A 16,644-nucleotide genomic window follows, 5' to 3' on the forward strand; every position below is an offset into this window, starting at 1 on the left:
TAGTGTCTTTTGAAATTAAGAGCATTTCCAACCATTTACACTAAATTCAAACCAATTTTAGTATAAATGTCACATCAAATATGATTTAATCCAATAATTTACACTAAACTCAAACTTAAAAGAATATTCTCGATATTATACCTTCTTTATTAACAAAATTTTAAAAACTTTTCGGTTTGGGTTTAGTGTAAGATAGGTATTTTTTTTTCAAAAATAAAAAATGGGACTGGTTTTTTAGTACTCCCCCCGTCCCATTGAAGATGACCCACTTTCCTTTTTAGTTTATCCCAATCAAGATGACCAATTACTTAAAATGGAAACACTTTTATCTCTATTTTATTCTCTCTCTCTTACTTTACCCTCTCCTCCCAACACACAAAATAAAGTTGCATAAAATCCCGTGCCGCCCAGGGAAGGGGTCATCTTCCTTGGGACGGAGGGAGTATTATTGGAGCTAATTACCTACTCATTTAAAGTTTTAGTATACCCTTGGAGATGGTCTAACACACGATGAGGCAAAACAAATATACATTTATCCACTAAAATAAATACTCTCTTCATCCCCAAAGAGTATGAACTTTGGGTTCAGCACTTGTTTTAATAAATAAGGGGAAAAGTAAGAGAGAGAGAAAGAAAAGGTAGTGGAAATAATATTAGTGGAGAGTGAAGTTCATTTTATTATAATGATATAGATGTTAATGATGATGGTATAAGTTGTAAATAAAATGATGTGTAAGGATAGTATGTTGTTTGAATTTTTCAAAATTAGAAAGTTCATACTCCCTTCGTCCCAATAAATATGCAACATTTGGTTTCCGGCACAAGATTTTATGCAATGGTGTTTTGTGAGTTAATGAAGAGAGAATAATGTAAGAGAGAAGAAAAAGTAGAGAGAGTGTTGTTTCCATTTTAGGAAACGTTTCATTTTTATTGAGACAAACTAAAAAGGAAAACGTTTCATTTCTAATGGGACAGAGGGAGTACTTTTTAGGGACGGATGAAAAAGAAAATAGTTCATACTCTTTGGGGATACTTTTTACCGACAGTACAAGTTCAACGGTAAACATGGTCCATTGGTATAGTCAACATTTTTTTGGTGCCAAACTCCGTTAGTTAGAGCATCCACAATGGATGCCATAGTGAAAGCCCTAATGAGAGCCCTAGTGGTTGCCACATCAACATGCCCTATCTTTCTGCAATGGTGGAGCCCTAGTGGATGCCCTATCTTTTATCCACTCTTCATTTCAATTTTAAATCATTATTTGTTAATTTTCTTTTTAATTAAACTAAAATACCAAAATATATTATATTAAACACCACAAATGCAAAAGAAAAAAAACTACATTACTTAATTTAAAAGTGAAATTACATCATACTTAGCTAAAAAAAACTACATTAAAACTAAAATACTAAATCAAAAAAATCAAACTAGTCATCTAAATTCAACTTCTGTGCCAAATTCTTGATCATATTCTTAGTCCTCTGTCGGGCTTCCGGATCAGTTTCCTGACGAAGACTGTTTTGGGCGTCAAGTATAAACCTATACTCAACCACCTCGCGATAACCTCCGAACTCCTCGATCGCCCTGTCCATGAGCTGAGCAGATGGAGGAGGCGCAGCATGCGGGGGAGCCTCCGATCCAGACGCGCCTGCCTTCACCTTCCCTTTGGCCTGGGCTTTGGCAGCCTTGGTGCCAATGGAACTCCCTTCCGACTCAGCGTTCAAATCCACAGGAGATGGGCCGCTGCTCGTGTAACCGCCAGTGGCGGTGTTCTTCATCTGCTTCGCAGCCGAGGATCCAGCCGGTATCCCTCCGTTGAACTTCACCTTGTCCTTCAAGATCATCCGAACATTGTACAACTTGAACTCCCCGAACTATCGTTGGTACTCGGACAACGACTTGTTGAGGACATCCTCCATGCTCTCACCGCTAGCCCTTCCGTCCCTATTCCTGTTGTAGATGTAGTAGAAGTTGTTGATGTGTAGCTTGATCTGATCCCAACACTTGCGCAGCTGAACCTTGGTCCGCTTGAATGCCCACCTCGGTTTCACCTCGTTGTAGCGTTCCTCAATGCGATCCCACATCCTGGCCGAAGTCTGGTTGTTGGAGGATATCAAATCCTCCGATATATCGACCCAACACTAAGCCACCTTCAGATACTCATCCAACGCGTAGTCAGTACGCCCTGTTGCGTACTCCTCGTTAGGCTCGTCGGATGGGAGTGGGACTGGGACCGATGGCGCCTTTTCTTTCCGCGCCATCTTCTTTCTCCCTTTCCTCGGCGGCGGCGGCGCAGGGGCAGGAGGTTGCCCACAACTAGGCTCCATATCCTCAACCCGATACTCCTCGGTGCCGAAGAACGGATCGAACTCAGAGTCCGAGGCGAAAGTGGATCCTACAGATCCAGGCGTCTCAACCCGGTAGTCTTGGTGGCCGGGCCATCGGGCGTTGCTGCCGCCGCCTCCGCCAAATATGGGCATATCGTCATCAATATTATGGGGGTTTGAGAATCGACTCGGATCCATTGTTGAAAGTGTGGATATTGAGAGATTAGAGAAGAGAAAGTGAAAGTTTTGGTATGTGAAAAAGTGAAGAAAATGGAGTATTTATAGTGGTTCAAATTAGGGTTAAATAATTTAAAATTAAAAAAAAAAACGGAAAAGATCGGGCTCGGGCTCGGGTGCGCCCCTACAATGGGCGACCGAACTCTCGGTCGTCCTCGGGCGTGACCGAGACCTGCAATGGATGCCCGATCATGCCCGAGCCCGATCTCGGGCGATAGGGCGTGAGATCGGGCATCCATTGTGGATGCTCTTAGTACTTTTACATTGTGTTTTCATTCAGATATTTATCTACAAATACTCTTAACTACTGATGGTATCAAATTGGTTAGTAAATCTGTGGTAAAATTGTTTTTGTAGTGAATTATAATCGGACAATCTACCGATAGAAAACGTCGCCGGTAGTCTCTCAATAAAAATTCCAAAGGATATAATTCAACGGTAAATTGTTTCACAAACAATATTGTATCCTTCGATAATCCATCGGTGATCTTGATTATCGACATATTTTTGGGGTTTACGGGTAGAAAGTATGTTGGTAAACTCTACTTTTTTCGTAATGTCACCAACATAATAAATCAATATGTTAGCAAAAGTGGAGTGTTGGTATGGTTGACAATGTTTATTGGTAAACTCTTGGTAATCATTGATGGTGTAATATCTGCCGGTAAATTCATAGTACGAAATATTTTTTGGTAGAGAAGTAAAATTTAGAACAAAAAGAAGTTGCTACTACTATAAGTTATTGGTTGCTGAATGATTAAGCAACCAATTAGAAAAAGATGGCAGAGCATCTTTTCATGAACCAAGATTGGAATAGTAATAGCCAAACTTTTGAGACATGGAATATTTATAACAGATGCTACCTTATAATTAAAACATACTTCATATACATATGTATCACTTTCTGAAATACAAAACAATCTTCACAAAACTAGATTGAAACGATGATGTATGCGAAGCTTATGCAGCACAGAAATTTGTTCATTACATCGATTGTTGCAGCTTTGAGCCTCGCAGTTGTGTTATCAACCTCTACTCCTTTACTCTCTACAATTTTCAATTATTTTTGGCCTCTTCTCCTCTCCACAGCTATGATTTTGGTGGCTATAGTAATCATAGGCCGAATTTCGCCAATAAATTCGCCCGAGTTCTCCGGTGACAAAGAAGGAGAAGCGTTATTAGATTACGTAACGGGACAGCATGCTGAATTTCTGGACAACTACTAACAGAGATGATTATTTCATGAATTATAACCAAATGTGATTATGTGACCGCTTATGTTAATTCATAGATATTTGTTTTAGATTTCATGAATTGTAATAGCCAAAAATGTAGAGCTTCAGAAATTGGTTGTGTAATTGAGTTGGAAGAAGATTTCACAAAGGCAATAATCAAGGATAGAATCAATGAAGAAGTATGGATGGAATATCTTTCGATGCGTAATTAGAATTAGAGCCCATAAAAGATTGTGTAATACTAGTTAAAAATAAATAATCTCCGAGCATAATAGTACAATCTATTCTTCAAGATTTTTCCAGTCTTTTATTTTCCATATTTTGTTTTCAATTAGGTTGATTCTCATCCATTGTGAACTTTTCAAACTACCAAAAATTACGGGGTTTAAACACAATTATTTAATTTAAAAGCTAATCATGTATTTGCATTGTGAAAAATTGATATGTGCCTGTTTGATATTAATCTTATGATAGAACGACGGGTTTGTTTGTCTCGATTTCAAGTGGATTATATTTAATCATGTTTTTGTTACTCCTATTTAAACATTCCTTAAGAAAATTCTCAACTTTTTAAAAAGTTTGATGTCTCCCATTTTTAAAACTTTTTAAAAAAACATAAAATTGAGAATTAAAAGACGCTCAATACTTATTTAACTGAGTTTTTTATCCTAAAATTTCTTTATCACTCCAAGATATGGATATGGGGTGGAATCAATAGTGTGCGGTGTGCCCGATGTACACGTAATGTGGTTCAAGGGTGTCCAAACTGGTAGTGGGTAACGGGTATTTTTAAACCCGAACCGATACCCAGTAGGTAATAGGCACCCACGATCAGGCACCCGCAACCTGCAAAAGTCGGGGTAGGGATCAGGTATTCAAACTACTCCCTCCGTCCCGCTTAAGATGACACGTTTTCCTTTTTAGTTTGTCCCAACTAAAACGACACATTTCTTTCTTTTGTAACTTTCTCTCTCCAATTAGCACACTCAACCACTTTTTCCCACTCCTATTAAAATATCCATCTTTCTTTATCTCTCTACTTTAATACTTACACCCACCTTCTCTCTCCAATTAAACACTTTAACCAATAACTCCTAAAACCCCGTGTCGGCTAAGCAATGTGTCATCTTAGCCGGGACGAAGGGAGTAGGAGATTATAGGGTATCAGGTAATACTCGTTACCGAAGCGGGTTATACCCGATTACCCGACCAATTACCCAATTCAAACTTTAATTCAACCTGCAAAAGTCAGGGTAGGGATCAGGTATTCAAACTAGGAGATTATAGGGTATCAGGTAATACTCGTCACCCGAGCGGGTTATACCCAATTACCCAACCAATTACCCAATTCAAACTTTAATTAAGTCTAAATTTTACCCTTTATTTATACAACACAAACTTAAACCACCATATATCTACTCTCGATGTGGGACAACCAAGCATGAGAAAGAGTCAAAGCAACTTGCTTAACTCTCCTTTCTTATTTCTATAGCTATACTCCTCTCTAGTTACTTTCTATATTTAAAAATAAAAAATGAGTTTAAGTATATGATGAACCCACAAAGTGATATTTCCGATATGGTATAATTTTTATTCTCCTATCTATATAACTAACAGTAGTTTCTCATTACTTTGCCGAACACGTAGCGGGTGCGGGTACCTGCATATGCGGGTTCGGATACCCGATGCGGGTATTCGGGGTACTGCATTGCTGCGGGTTGCGTATCGGGTACTATGAAACTTTAATTTTCGTATTTGGGTACCCGCAAAATTGGGTACAGATACCTGCGGATACCTGTTTTGACATTTTTAAACTTCTTTTCAAATTTGCTTTTTCCCCCCTTAATTTCAAAGCTAAAGATTTAATCACTTTTTAAAATTTTGAATGTAACTTGATGTACTTTTAATTAAATAATAATTTTATTGTAAATGTTCGATGCAACTAGAGTATAATTATGAGTTATCAAGAGTATTATCTACATAGACTAATTTTCTAATTTTAATTATTGCAATTTGAATCTTACTTAATCTCTCCGTCCACTAATAAACATCTCATTTTGCTATTTTCAGCCACCACCAATAAATATCTCATTTGTTGTCTTACTACTTTTGGTTATAGATCTCACATTCCACTATTTTTATCATAGTCACATTTCATTTTAAAACTAATATATAAAAGTAAGACCACCTTCCACTAACATTTTCCACTCACTTTTTACTATATTTCTTAAAACTCATGCTTAATCAAAATCGGTCTTGTATTGGTGGACAGAGATAGTACTATCTAGACTATCAAATAACGACAAGTACTATCTAATATCTTGAAACACCATTTACCAACACTAACTTTAATCTACTCCTCCATGGTTCCAAAATAAGAGTTCACTGCCATTTGATCCGTCCCACAATAGGAGTCAACTTTCACATTTATTATAAATGGTAAGTAAGTCTCATATTCCACAAACTCATTGCATTCACATATTATTATAAAATTAATATAAGTGGAATTCATATTTACTAACTTTTTCAACTCACTTTTCTTTACGTTTATTAAAACTCGTGTCGAGTTAAAATGTGCATGGACTCCTATATTGCTTAGCCAATCTATTGGATTCAGTTTGATCGATTGAGCATCTACTAAAGGAAAAAAAATGAAATTTGAAAACATATGATAACACTAATAATGATTGTGAGATATTGTTGCCTTGTATTATTCCCTCCAAAGTCCAAACCCACCCCAAGTCTCAATCTAGCTGGCTCTACTGTACGTTATTGAGCTCCAACAATAAAATGCAAGAGGAAGGTCGATATTTAATCTTACAAACAGTATTTCTAGAGACACCTGAGGGAACTGTTTCCATTTTCATAATTTATTTATTTATTTACTTTTTTGTGATCATAAGAGTGAATACATTTGGCTTGTGCCAAAGCCAGTACTTCCCCATCATGATTATTGATTAGTTCAATTTGTATGTGATGAAGATAGGTTCACAACTGATTGAGGCAATAATGGTAATATCAATCTATTCATGTTAGACTACAACTGCGTACGGATAATTTCATGGTCTTGCACCACAACACTTGTCTCAACTTTGTCGAATCTTACTATATGTCATTTTATATATCATCGTGCATTTCTATTTGTGAAGAGACACTTATGGCTACCTAGGTGTTTATCAAAACTATCCCCCACCATATATATCATAATGGAGTACTAACTATTACTAGAAACTAAAGAGAGGTTTAGCTAATTTGTGTTTCTTTAAACTGAAAAAAGACAATGTACGTGTAACATTATGATCATCAGGGATAATAATGTAAGAAATAATGTTTAAATTTACTCCTTTATCTAAACTTAAAATTTAGAATTTATATAAGGTATACTCAGGAATTATGCAACTTTTTTATCTTTCTTAATTTTTTAAAAATCCAGATATTAAAAATATTATTGTATGTATGTTGTTATTCATTAGAATTTAATTTCAAAATTTTCACTAGTCATATTTCAGCAAGGTGACTCAACTATTTTAATCTTTGCTGGATATAATTTGAGGGGAGGTTGACAGCCGCACTTTGATAATTTATTGAAGTTGTAATGTCCATTGCATATGATTGTTACACTGGTCTTCATTGATAAGGTTGGTCCCAAATTATATGTAAAAAGTAATAATGCATAAACAGAAATTGGAAATCCAATTGTGGACCAACAAATAATTAACTTTGTGTAACGTCAATTTTCTCAAATAGCGAGGACATTTAAACAGAAAATATCAACAACTCAAATGCATGCACACACGCACACGCAGAAACACAGCCCGGGCATATTATCAAGTGGTAATAGGGAAGTAGACAAAATGATTAAGTAACACTAATTCTCCATTTGCCCATAAAGAACAGCATTGATAATAGACTACATGAGTTTTCCGTTCACTAAATATAGTTTAAGTGGTGGACAACGCAATTTTAAAATAAAATTGATAAAATAAGAGATAATGAAGAAATAATGAAGTATTGTTAATGCAAAATGTAACTCATATCGTTAGAAAGAGAAACTTATCATAAATGAAACGATGTGACACGAAAATCTGAGACGAACACGCACGAGGTTAATGGGTTTGGTACAAGCCTTATTAGGTTTGGATCCTTATCAGGTTGGCCTAATAAGAACCCTCGGGTTAGGTTCAAGTTGCTCGTTACAAAATAAAATTATTATATCAAACTTTATCATGTAATACCATGTTCAGGTCGTTATCGTGTATTGTCAAACTAAATTTTATCTTAACATACTAATGTTAACGGTAAGGCTGACAATTTTTGACAAGACACGAAAATCCGACATGAGCACACACAAAGTTAATGGATTGGGACCAATAAGAATCCGATGATTTTGGATTCGATTAGAGTTTGGCCTTATTAGGTTGGGTCGATATCTGATTGACCCAATAATGACCCACCCTGCACAATTTATCACCCCTTACATGAAGCATATATATAGGAAAACTAATACACTGCCGCTGATTTTCTTGCTCATTAATCGATAGAGATGCCACCTGAGTTGCACATTTTTATGGACTACTCAACATTAAGGCTCAGTTTTAATTTACACAAAATATTGCAAATGGAATAACATTCTATATTCATCATTTGGTTAAAGATTTTGCGTATGAATGATAAAATAGGTGATGGACCCATGCCCATGATATTCACACCTACTTGTCCCTACCAATTACAATTATTATTTCAAAAGTTGGATTTACATTTTGGTATGTTTCTGATGTCTGGCGGGGACAAATGGCATGTTCGGATCCGTTGTTGACTCACACATTTTTTATTGTATTCTTTTATTATGTTACGATATATGTCTGAATTAGATCGATCCACTTTTTTTCTCATGCAATTCAAGAATCATAAGTGATAAACTTTCCACAAAAGAGCAATCACAAAAATCCTATCGATGAATTTGTGGACATTCAAGCGAAAATATATGTATGAAGTTTGCTGTTTGATTTGGGTCCGTTAGTAATGTTAGCACAGTGAAACGTGACAAGCTATTAACTAGTTAGCTACATAGATGTCACATGTTATACATATTTGTTAAGTCAATTCACTGTACTAATGTTTTTACTTTCATGGATATAAAGTGGATGATGTTTGATAGTACTATTTAATATTTCGATAATCGGACGAAGCTGGATACTCCACATGCCATAGTGTTCAACTTTTTTAAGGGGGGCATAAATTATTATACTATTTATTAGTATTAGTATTTAATTATATTTTCTCCATTCATAAAATTGTTTTCGAGATTGAATTAATCATAGTAAGGCAAAATAAATGGAAAACGCTTGAGCAAATGAAAAAAAAATGTAGATCTTGAAGAAAGATCAATAAGAAACAAAGTTGACTATATGTTCAATTTTTGGGGATGTTAAGCTGTGAAAACTTCGTGCGCAATTTTGAGCTTTAAGAGTGTTGGTATGGGATGTATTAGTATTTTTTATTTGGTGGAATGAGTTACAATCCAAATACTATTAATAAAGATGTTGTGATTAGTGCATTGATGTTAGCTTTTGTTGATATGTTTTGTTTGGGTTTCATGGTAAGACCAAATAGATTTAAAGTGTACAAAATAGCGTGGTCAATTTCTCTTTATTATTTAACAACGATTGCTAGGCAAACTAGAGTCATTGCTTGGACTTAAATTGCTTTTTGGATGACTAGATATTGAGGATCTAGTTTGTGTTTATTATTTCGTTGACTCAATTATTCAAGAAATTAAAATTTGTTTTTCTGAGTCCAGCACGGACTTTTGCTTGAGTGTATGATGACATGTCTTGATCTAAAAAATTATTTATCTGATTTAAATATCGATAAAAGTTATTCATCTTCTCATTCTTTATCCAAAATACGTCAACCGTAGAATTTGTGAATTTACCTTAACTACTTAAAGTCAAAAACTTTTGTGAGTGATGCAAGATGGCATACACATTTCTCTAGCATTGAAGATTCAAAAAGTAGACAACGAAAACAGTTAAAGTGATAGTAAAAGTTTATTTGTTTTGTTGTTGGCATCGGTTGATTAACGAGGTCTTACTTTTACATGTAGCGACTATATCTGATGAAAGTGTTTCTCCTAACGAAATTCATCTAGAGCTATGAAATAAGATGGGAGACTACTTATTCAATGAAATCATGATAGTATACATCTACAAAGAACTATTCACTCTCATGAAAATATTATTAGCCACCTATCACGTAAAACATAACTGCTATTTAAATTCGTAACGTATTTTTTTCAACAAAAATTTAAATAGCACTGGTATAAATATTGTTAATTTGTCTAAGTCCATAGTAAATTATTTTATAACGTGTCATTCGCTGACAAACTAAAATGAGAGGAGGGCTGTTTTATGACGAAATCACTTGCGCAATGAGACACAAAAAATGTCCCAAAAAATATAGTGACACATTAAAACCGAGACAACTAATTTATTTATTCTTCGAAAAGGTGCATGCTATCACCTTCGTTATCATGAGAGTCATCGAGTCAAATATGAATTAGGAGAAGCTCTACCAAATTTATTTAATTTATTCCATCTACATAAAGATACGCAATTCTACTTCTACACTACGATCAAATATTGCTGTCGAGCTTCAATCCTAATCTCCTCTTTCATTTTCCTAATAAATTCATCAAACTTCTTGTTCAAATCCTCCGTGCTAACTCTCATATCGCTCACCACCGAAGCCGACTCCTCTACGCCTTCACTTTCTTCATCGCCTTCATCTTCATCTTCATCTTCGTTCCAATCTTCGCACACCATTTCAGTCTCTATGATCTCATCCGCTGCATTCTGAGAGACGCGGTCGTCTTGAACCTTTACCTCGATCTCCTCTATAATTACAGAGGCATTCGACGAATTTTGATCATATTCGACGTTAAAAAGACAATCTTCGCGGTCGAAATTGTCTCGGGCTGAGGTGTTGAGATTGAGGTTTTTGGCCAGGAATGCGAGGATGCCGTTGAAGAGTAAAAATATGCATTTTCTCTCACTCAAAGATGGAAATATGGAGGAGTAATAGAACTGAAATATTATGGAAAATAGTGAGAAATAGGAAACTAGGAAAGAAATTATGGAAATTGGGACAAGAAATTGAAGTGTTTTTTTGAGATAGAAGTTGTCGGTTTGGTTGGTTGGCTTATCAATGATATAGTAGTGTGCATCCTTGTGGTTCTGGTCCATCTCTCTCTCTCCAAATTAGTTTGTTTTTTCAGTGGTAGGGTTGGGAGAAAGAAATTGGGGTTAGTTTGAATAATTGGTGGTGGAGACAAGAGAGAAAAGATAAAGGGGTATATATAGCACAAGAGTGACCATAATTATTGAGGACTGGATTTTTCCATGGATCAATTTGATTGATTGTAGCATGCATGTGCGAGTTTAGATATTATGATTCTAGTAGTTTTACCTCCATGATTGATAGGCAATGGCCAAGATTGAAACTTTAAGAAAATTTAAAATAAAAGATGATTTACTTTAGTTACTTTCAGTAAATTTGGTGTTGCACTATGAGAACTATATATAATTGGTTGGTTAAAATGAATATGCTATTATTATTAGAACATGATAATAGTAAGTATATACTTCATTCGCGTCAAATTAGTTGAGTTGTATTCCGTTTCGAATTGTCCCAAATTAGTTGAGTCATTTAATTTTATAATAAAAACAAAATATATAGTAAATTACTTCTCATGTCCCTCATTATGTGTCCTGACCCGTCACGGATTTTAATGGAAAGGAAAGTAGGCTGAAAAAGTTAATGGCATGTGAATTTTATTTTTATATATTAATTTTATAATAAAATGAATCAGTGGACTGTGGAGTCCAGTACCAAAAATAGTTAAATGAAGTAGGACAATTGATAACAGACGGACCAAAATGAAAAACTATGACACATAAATGGGGACCGGGGGGAGTACTTTATTATATCTCTTAATATACTATTTCCTTCTCTCTTACTTTATTCTCTTTCTTATTTTATTTTATCAGTATTTAACTAATTAACTAAACAAAATTTTCTTAAATTTCGTGCCTAAAAAATGTCTCAATTAACATGGGATGGATGATATACTATAAAGTAAGTACACATTTTTAGAGATAACCATACTAGAAAGAATAAAATTTAAGAAGTACATTAAATATATACAGTATGTGGTAAATATTTAGAGTTAGGGTGGTTCAGTTCTCGGACCAACCAGAGCCTTCCCTTTCGCTTATCTTTTCACCGCCCTAGTCCCCATTGGACGGCTTTGAATGTTGGGAGATGAGGCCGATTAATTTCCCGTCATGTGAAGGTCAATTGATTCACCTTCCACGCTCGTGGAATAGCCACTAAAAATCGAGACATTGGTTGTCTTCAATGCAACACTTGTCGCCTCAGCCTCAACGCTGAATTTGGGGCTCCTCTCCAAAAGGTTCCAGAAGGCCTCGAATTTGAAAATCATGTTCCCCTCCTGGTAGGAGAGGTCCTTCGCCTTTAAGACAATGTCGAAAATAATGTGGCCACTAGGTCACGTCTTCTTGGCGTTGGCAAAGATGCCGCCAAACTGCGTCACGTCCTTCTGAATCTGTGCCCAGTGTTTGCGTTGCATGTCACAACGCATTTGTTGGCCAATCGACATTGTACTTCTCAGCGACTTGTTCTCCAAAATCCTCATCCAAACATTTTATTATTTACTTAAGATGACTGTATTTTCTTCCCTGTTCTGTTATCCAATTTTCAAATTTTATTCACTTCGGGGTCAGAATCGACACCCAAGTGTTTTACTATGATTTAGTTTGGCTTTGAAATATAGTTTTATTATCTCACTCCATTATTGAAAATAACAGTTTCTTTTTACTGTTTCAATTGTTATTCAGTGGATGACAACTGTTTTTGGCGTTGCTCGTTATCTTTTATGTTGTTGTGCCTCCAGTTGAGTTGGTACTTGACAATGAAGCATGAAGTCTTTTATCGGTTGTGATGTGAATCCGGGGAAGAATCGAAGAACCAGATTTGAGAAAAAATCCTTTCACAAAGAAGGTTAGGATGATGTGAATCTGGGTATTCACAATCATAGAATAAAACTATGTCGAGGGCCATGGGTTGATCGGGGTCCGAGAAGAGGGTGGAGACATGACAAGGAACCAAGCCGAATTCGGAGGTCTGATTCAAATTAGAATTTCACTATGAAGTTAAAGTTCAAATGTTCTCATCAGACTACCATTATCTTCATCATCGAAAGAGCTTCGTGTGAGTATCTTGCATGCCTCAATCGGAGCCCGGATGAGGAAGTTATGATCGTTTTAAGAAATCACGCAATGCAAAAAGAAACACGTTGGCGGGTGTGTTTCCAACCCGAAAACACCCGGTCGGGTGTTTTTGCCGAGAGGTCAATTTTTGTCCAGAAACTTCACGCGGGCGGGTGAAATGAGCAGTGGGAAACACCCAGTCGGGTGTTTTGTCCGGAGAATGTGACTTTTTGACCAAGAATTGTTTTATTTTGCTCCTTTTTCACTTCTAGTATAAATACTACAATAGAGTTTGTTCTTGGCAGCTTTGAACTCATATGTAAACAAACCAAGTCTCAACATTGAGCATCCTTCATCTTTGAAGATTTATCAAAATCTCTTTTGGTTGCAATTAATCTATTGTCGGCTTAGATTAAATGTTAAGATATGCAATTCTAGTTCTTGTGTTGCTAGTTTTGTGGAACCATTAGATTTTTGCTTTGGTGAAAGTTGCTTTGGGTTGCCTTCATTGTTTTGTAGAAGGTCCATAGGTTCCAAGCATCTACCTAAATCATAACACCTTCATCCTCTTCCTTTTCCACCATTTTTGTTGATTCATTTCTTGTTGGGTTTGTTTGGATTGTTGAATATTTACAAGTGCAAATCCAGGCAAACATATGTGTCTTGAATCCCTAAGATTCACATTAGGTTGCCGACAACATATGCAATATTCTATTCGGCATTGATATCATTCTCACATTCTTCGTTGCTTACGTGGACGAATACACGCATCGTATTGTGGACGATCATCGGAAGATTGCTAACAAATATGCAATTTCTTGGTTAGCTCTGGATGTCCTCTCCGCAATCCCTATCAGAGCAATAAGGAATGTTTCACCGATGATTCTCAATGAATACGACTTATTCAATTTGATTCGTCTGTGCCATCTCAAGCGAATTTTGGATGTGTTTAACAAATGGGAGAATGATATCAGATTGAATTACAATTGGTTGAGGTGTGCCAAGTTTGCATCAGTAGGCATTTATGCAATTAATTGTGTTGCATGTCTCTTCTATGTGCTTGCTGCATACAATAATGATCCAATCAACACTTGGATTGGTCAAGCCATGCCTGTAGGAGTCGATTTTCGCCAACTTAGCCTTTGGTCTCGATATATTTTGTGCATGTATTGGTCCACCACAACATTCTCCACTGCTGGCTATGGGGATTTGCATCCCGTGAATTCAAAGGGGATGATGGCGTGCACTATATATATGTTGTTGATCTTCGCAGCCTCGTCATATGTGATTGGTAATATTACACAACTGATGATCGATCTTACTATGAACAGAAAAAGCCATGGAGAATTGGTTCAAGCTGCCATGAGTTTTTCACAAAGGAACCAGCTGCCTTCTCATCTAGAAGAGCAAATGATATCACAGCTAACTTTAAACTATAGGACCAACTTGGAGGGGCTACAACAAAAAATGATACTCGATTCACTTCCTAATGCCATCCGGACGAGTATCTCACACCATCTCTTCCACTCGGTGATTAACAAGGCTTACTTGTTTGAAGTAGTGTTGGAAGGGTTTCTCTTCCCGTTGGTCCGTGAGATGAGTGCGAAGTATTTCAGTCCCAACAAAGATGTGATCTTGCAAAACGATGCGCCGACCGACTTTTATATTATTGTTACATGTGCAGTGGATCTATTGGTTATGAGAAATGAAGCTCAAGTGGTTATGGGGGAGGCACGAAAGGGTGAGCATGTTGGTGTGATTGGTGTGGTTTGTTTTAAGCCACAATTGTTCACGATGAGAACAAAAAGGCTAACTCAACTACTAAGGATGGACCGAACCAAATTTCTCAATATTGTTAAAGACCATGTTGTAGATGGGGAAACAATTGTGAAAAATTTTACTGAGCATTTGAATTACCGGGGAATGAAGCAACTTCTTGAGGGTATGTCAATAGATGACTTGATTTCAGCTGGAGTAGGGCATTTGACAACGGCATCACAGACAAAGGATAAGACGCCATCAAGGGACGATGTGATTCTCTCCTCAAGGATGTCTGCTGGGGTCTCCGTGATAGGAAAGGCTAGCTCCTCGGTAGTGGTTGCCCCTTCATCACGGTCACGGTCATGGCCACCTGCCTGGAGCAGGGAGATGCTGCTGTGATGCTAATCGTGTGCTTGCTAGTAGTTATGTTGACCATTTATATCTAATAATTAATGGACATCTTATTGATGGTTTAGGGAGATACTATTATCTATGGACACCTTGTTGATGGTTTTGGGAGATACTGTCGTGATGCTCATTGTGCGCTTACAAGTAATTATTTTGACTATGATATCTACCACTATTCATATGTGGACACGTAGCTTGTTGATGGTTTTGGTTGAGTTAAGGCCAATATATTAGGAGTAAAAACTAAAAATTGTTATGACCTAAAAAAAAAAAAAAAAAACTTGTTCTCCAAACGATTTGGAACTTTTGTTTGATGTTGAGGATGTGTCTACTAACTCGTCGATGTAGCAACGTGCCAAATGGAAACTTTCATCTAGGATGTACCGCTTCGGCCCAATCCCCAGTCAAATTCTTGCCCCTTAGCCCCTCCCCATAGATGAAATTGTGTCCATGTTAGAAACTTTTATGCATTTGATAGAATTGAAATTTTTTTTATGTTTTTGTGAATCATCTCGTGATAGTGTTTATAGGTGACATCCTAGAATACTTAAAACCCAAGGATGATCGCGGATTCATGAACACCATTTGAGGTTGGTATTGTAAATATGGAGAGACAAGTTGTTGTATAATAAGCTTAGTAAAGGTGCATTCTGGTTATTAGAGGTTGTTTTTTTGGGTTATACTCCCTTCGTCCCACTTTAGGTGTAATGCCCCACTTTTTGAACCCTAATTTTTGAACCCTGAGCTTACTAAAATTATTTTTCGACTGCACAGTCTAAGTTCTTTCTGTTCTTTTCCATATCTAAACATCTTGTCCGTAGAGATGGTGTTCTCCTACGGTTACCTTAACAGTCATGTACCGGGAAAGTGGCCACTTTCCACGGGAACCGGACCGGCCAACCTTACCGATGACACAAAGTCCACATGTACACTAGTCCGAGTAGAGACTCTCCCCCTTGTTGGGACCCGAATTCGATTTCTTACTTTATTTGACATAGCACATTCGGTATAACCAAACAAATAGGCATCATTACATAAAATAACATCCTTTATGGCAAGACAACATCATTTGGATAAATAAATATTATCTCAAATATACTTCATATTTTTGTCCACATTTATATGTAGGATAGAAAAGTTCACCTCGTACGCTTTCGACTCCGTATAACAATATACTCTCTTGGAGTTTAATTCCGTGCGATGGACCTTGTCCAGAAAAAGATAATAGTCTATTTAGCGTCGAGAAATAAATAAAAGTGGATGATATGCTCCTAGGATATGCATCTTATTTTATTCTTTCTTTCATAAACTCATTCACTTTAATTAACGGCATTAATTAATCGAGAGATTAATTAATTTATTAAATTCGAGGATTTACTTGAAAA

At 36.4% G+C, this 16,644-nt stretch overlaps 2 protein-coding genes across 2 annotated transcripts; one reads left to right on the forward strand and one right to left on the reverse strand.

Moving 5' to 3' along the window:
* Window positions 1-10,423: 10,423 nt before the first annotated feature.
* Window positions 10,424-11,273, reverse strand: LOC125209600. Its single transcript, XM_048109194.1, has 2 exons — window positions 11,268-11,273; window positions 10,424-10,885 (listed from the first exon to the last, which is right to left on the reverse strand). The coding sequence occupies exons 1-2, from the start codon at window positions 11,271-11,273 to the stop codon at window positions 10,424-10,426; spliced, it is 468 nt and encodes a 155-aa protein (XP_047965151.1).
* A 2,696-nt stretch (window positions 11,274-13,969) lies between these two features.
* Window positions 13,970-15,250, forward strand: LOC125209601 (potassium channel AKT1-like). Its single transcript, XM_048109195.1, has one exon. It carries the CDS (start codon window positions 13,970-13,972, stop codon window positions 15,248-15,250), a length of 1,281 nt encoding a protein of 426 aa, XP_047965152.1.
* Window positions 15,251-16,644: the final 1,394 nt, after the last annotated feature.

Source organism: Salvia hispanica, chromosome 3 (assembly GCF_023119035.1).
Source record: "Salvia hispanica cultivar TCC Black 2014 chromosome 3, UniMelb_Shisp_WGS_1.0, whole genome shotgun sequence".
Taxonomy (NCBI): domain Eukaryota; kingdom Viridiplantae; phylum Streptophyta; class Magnoliopsida; order Lamiales; family Lamiaceae; genus Salvia; species Salvia hispanica.

What these genes read in the sequence shown, in the direction of transcription:
- LOC125209601 (XM_048109195.1), top strand. Translation starts at nt 13,970, where the DNA reads ATGATTCTCAATGAATACGACTTATTCAATTTGATTCGTCTGTGCCAT.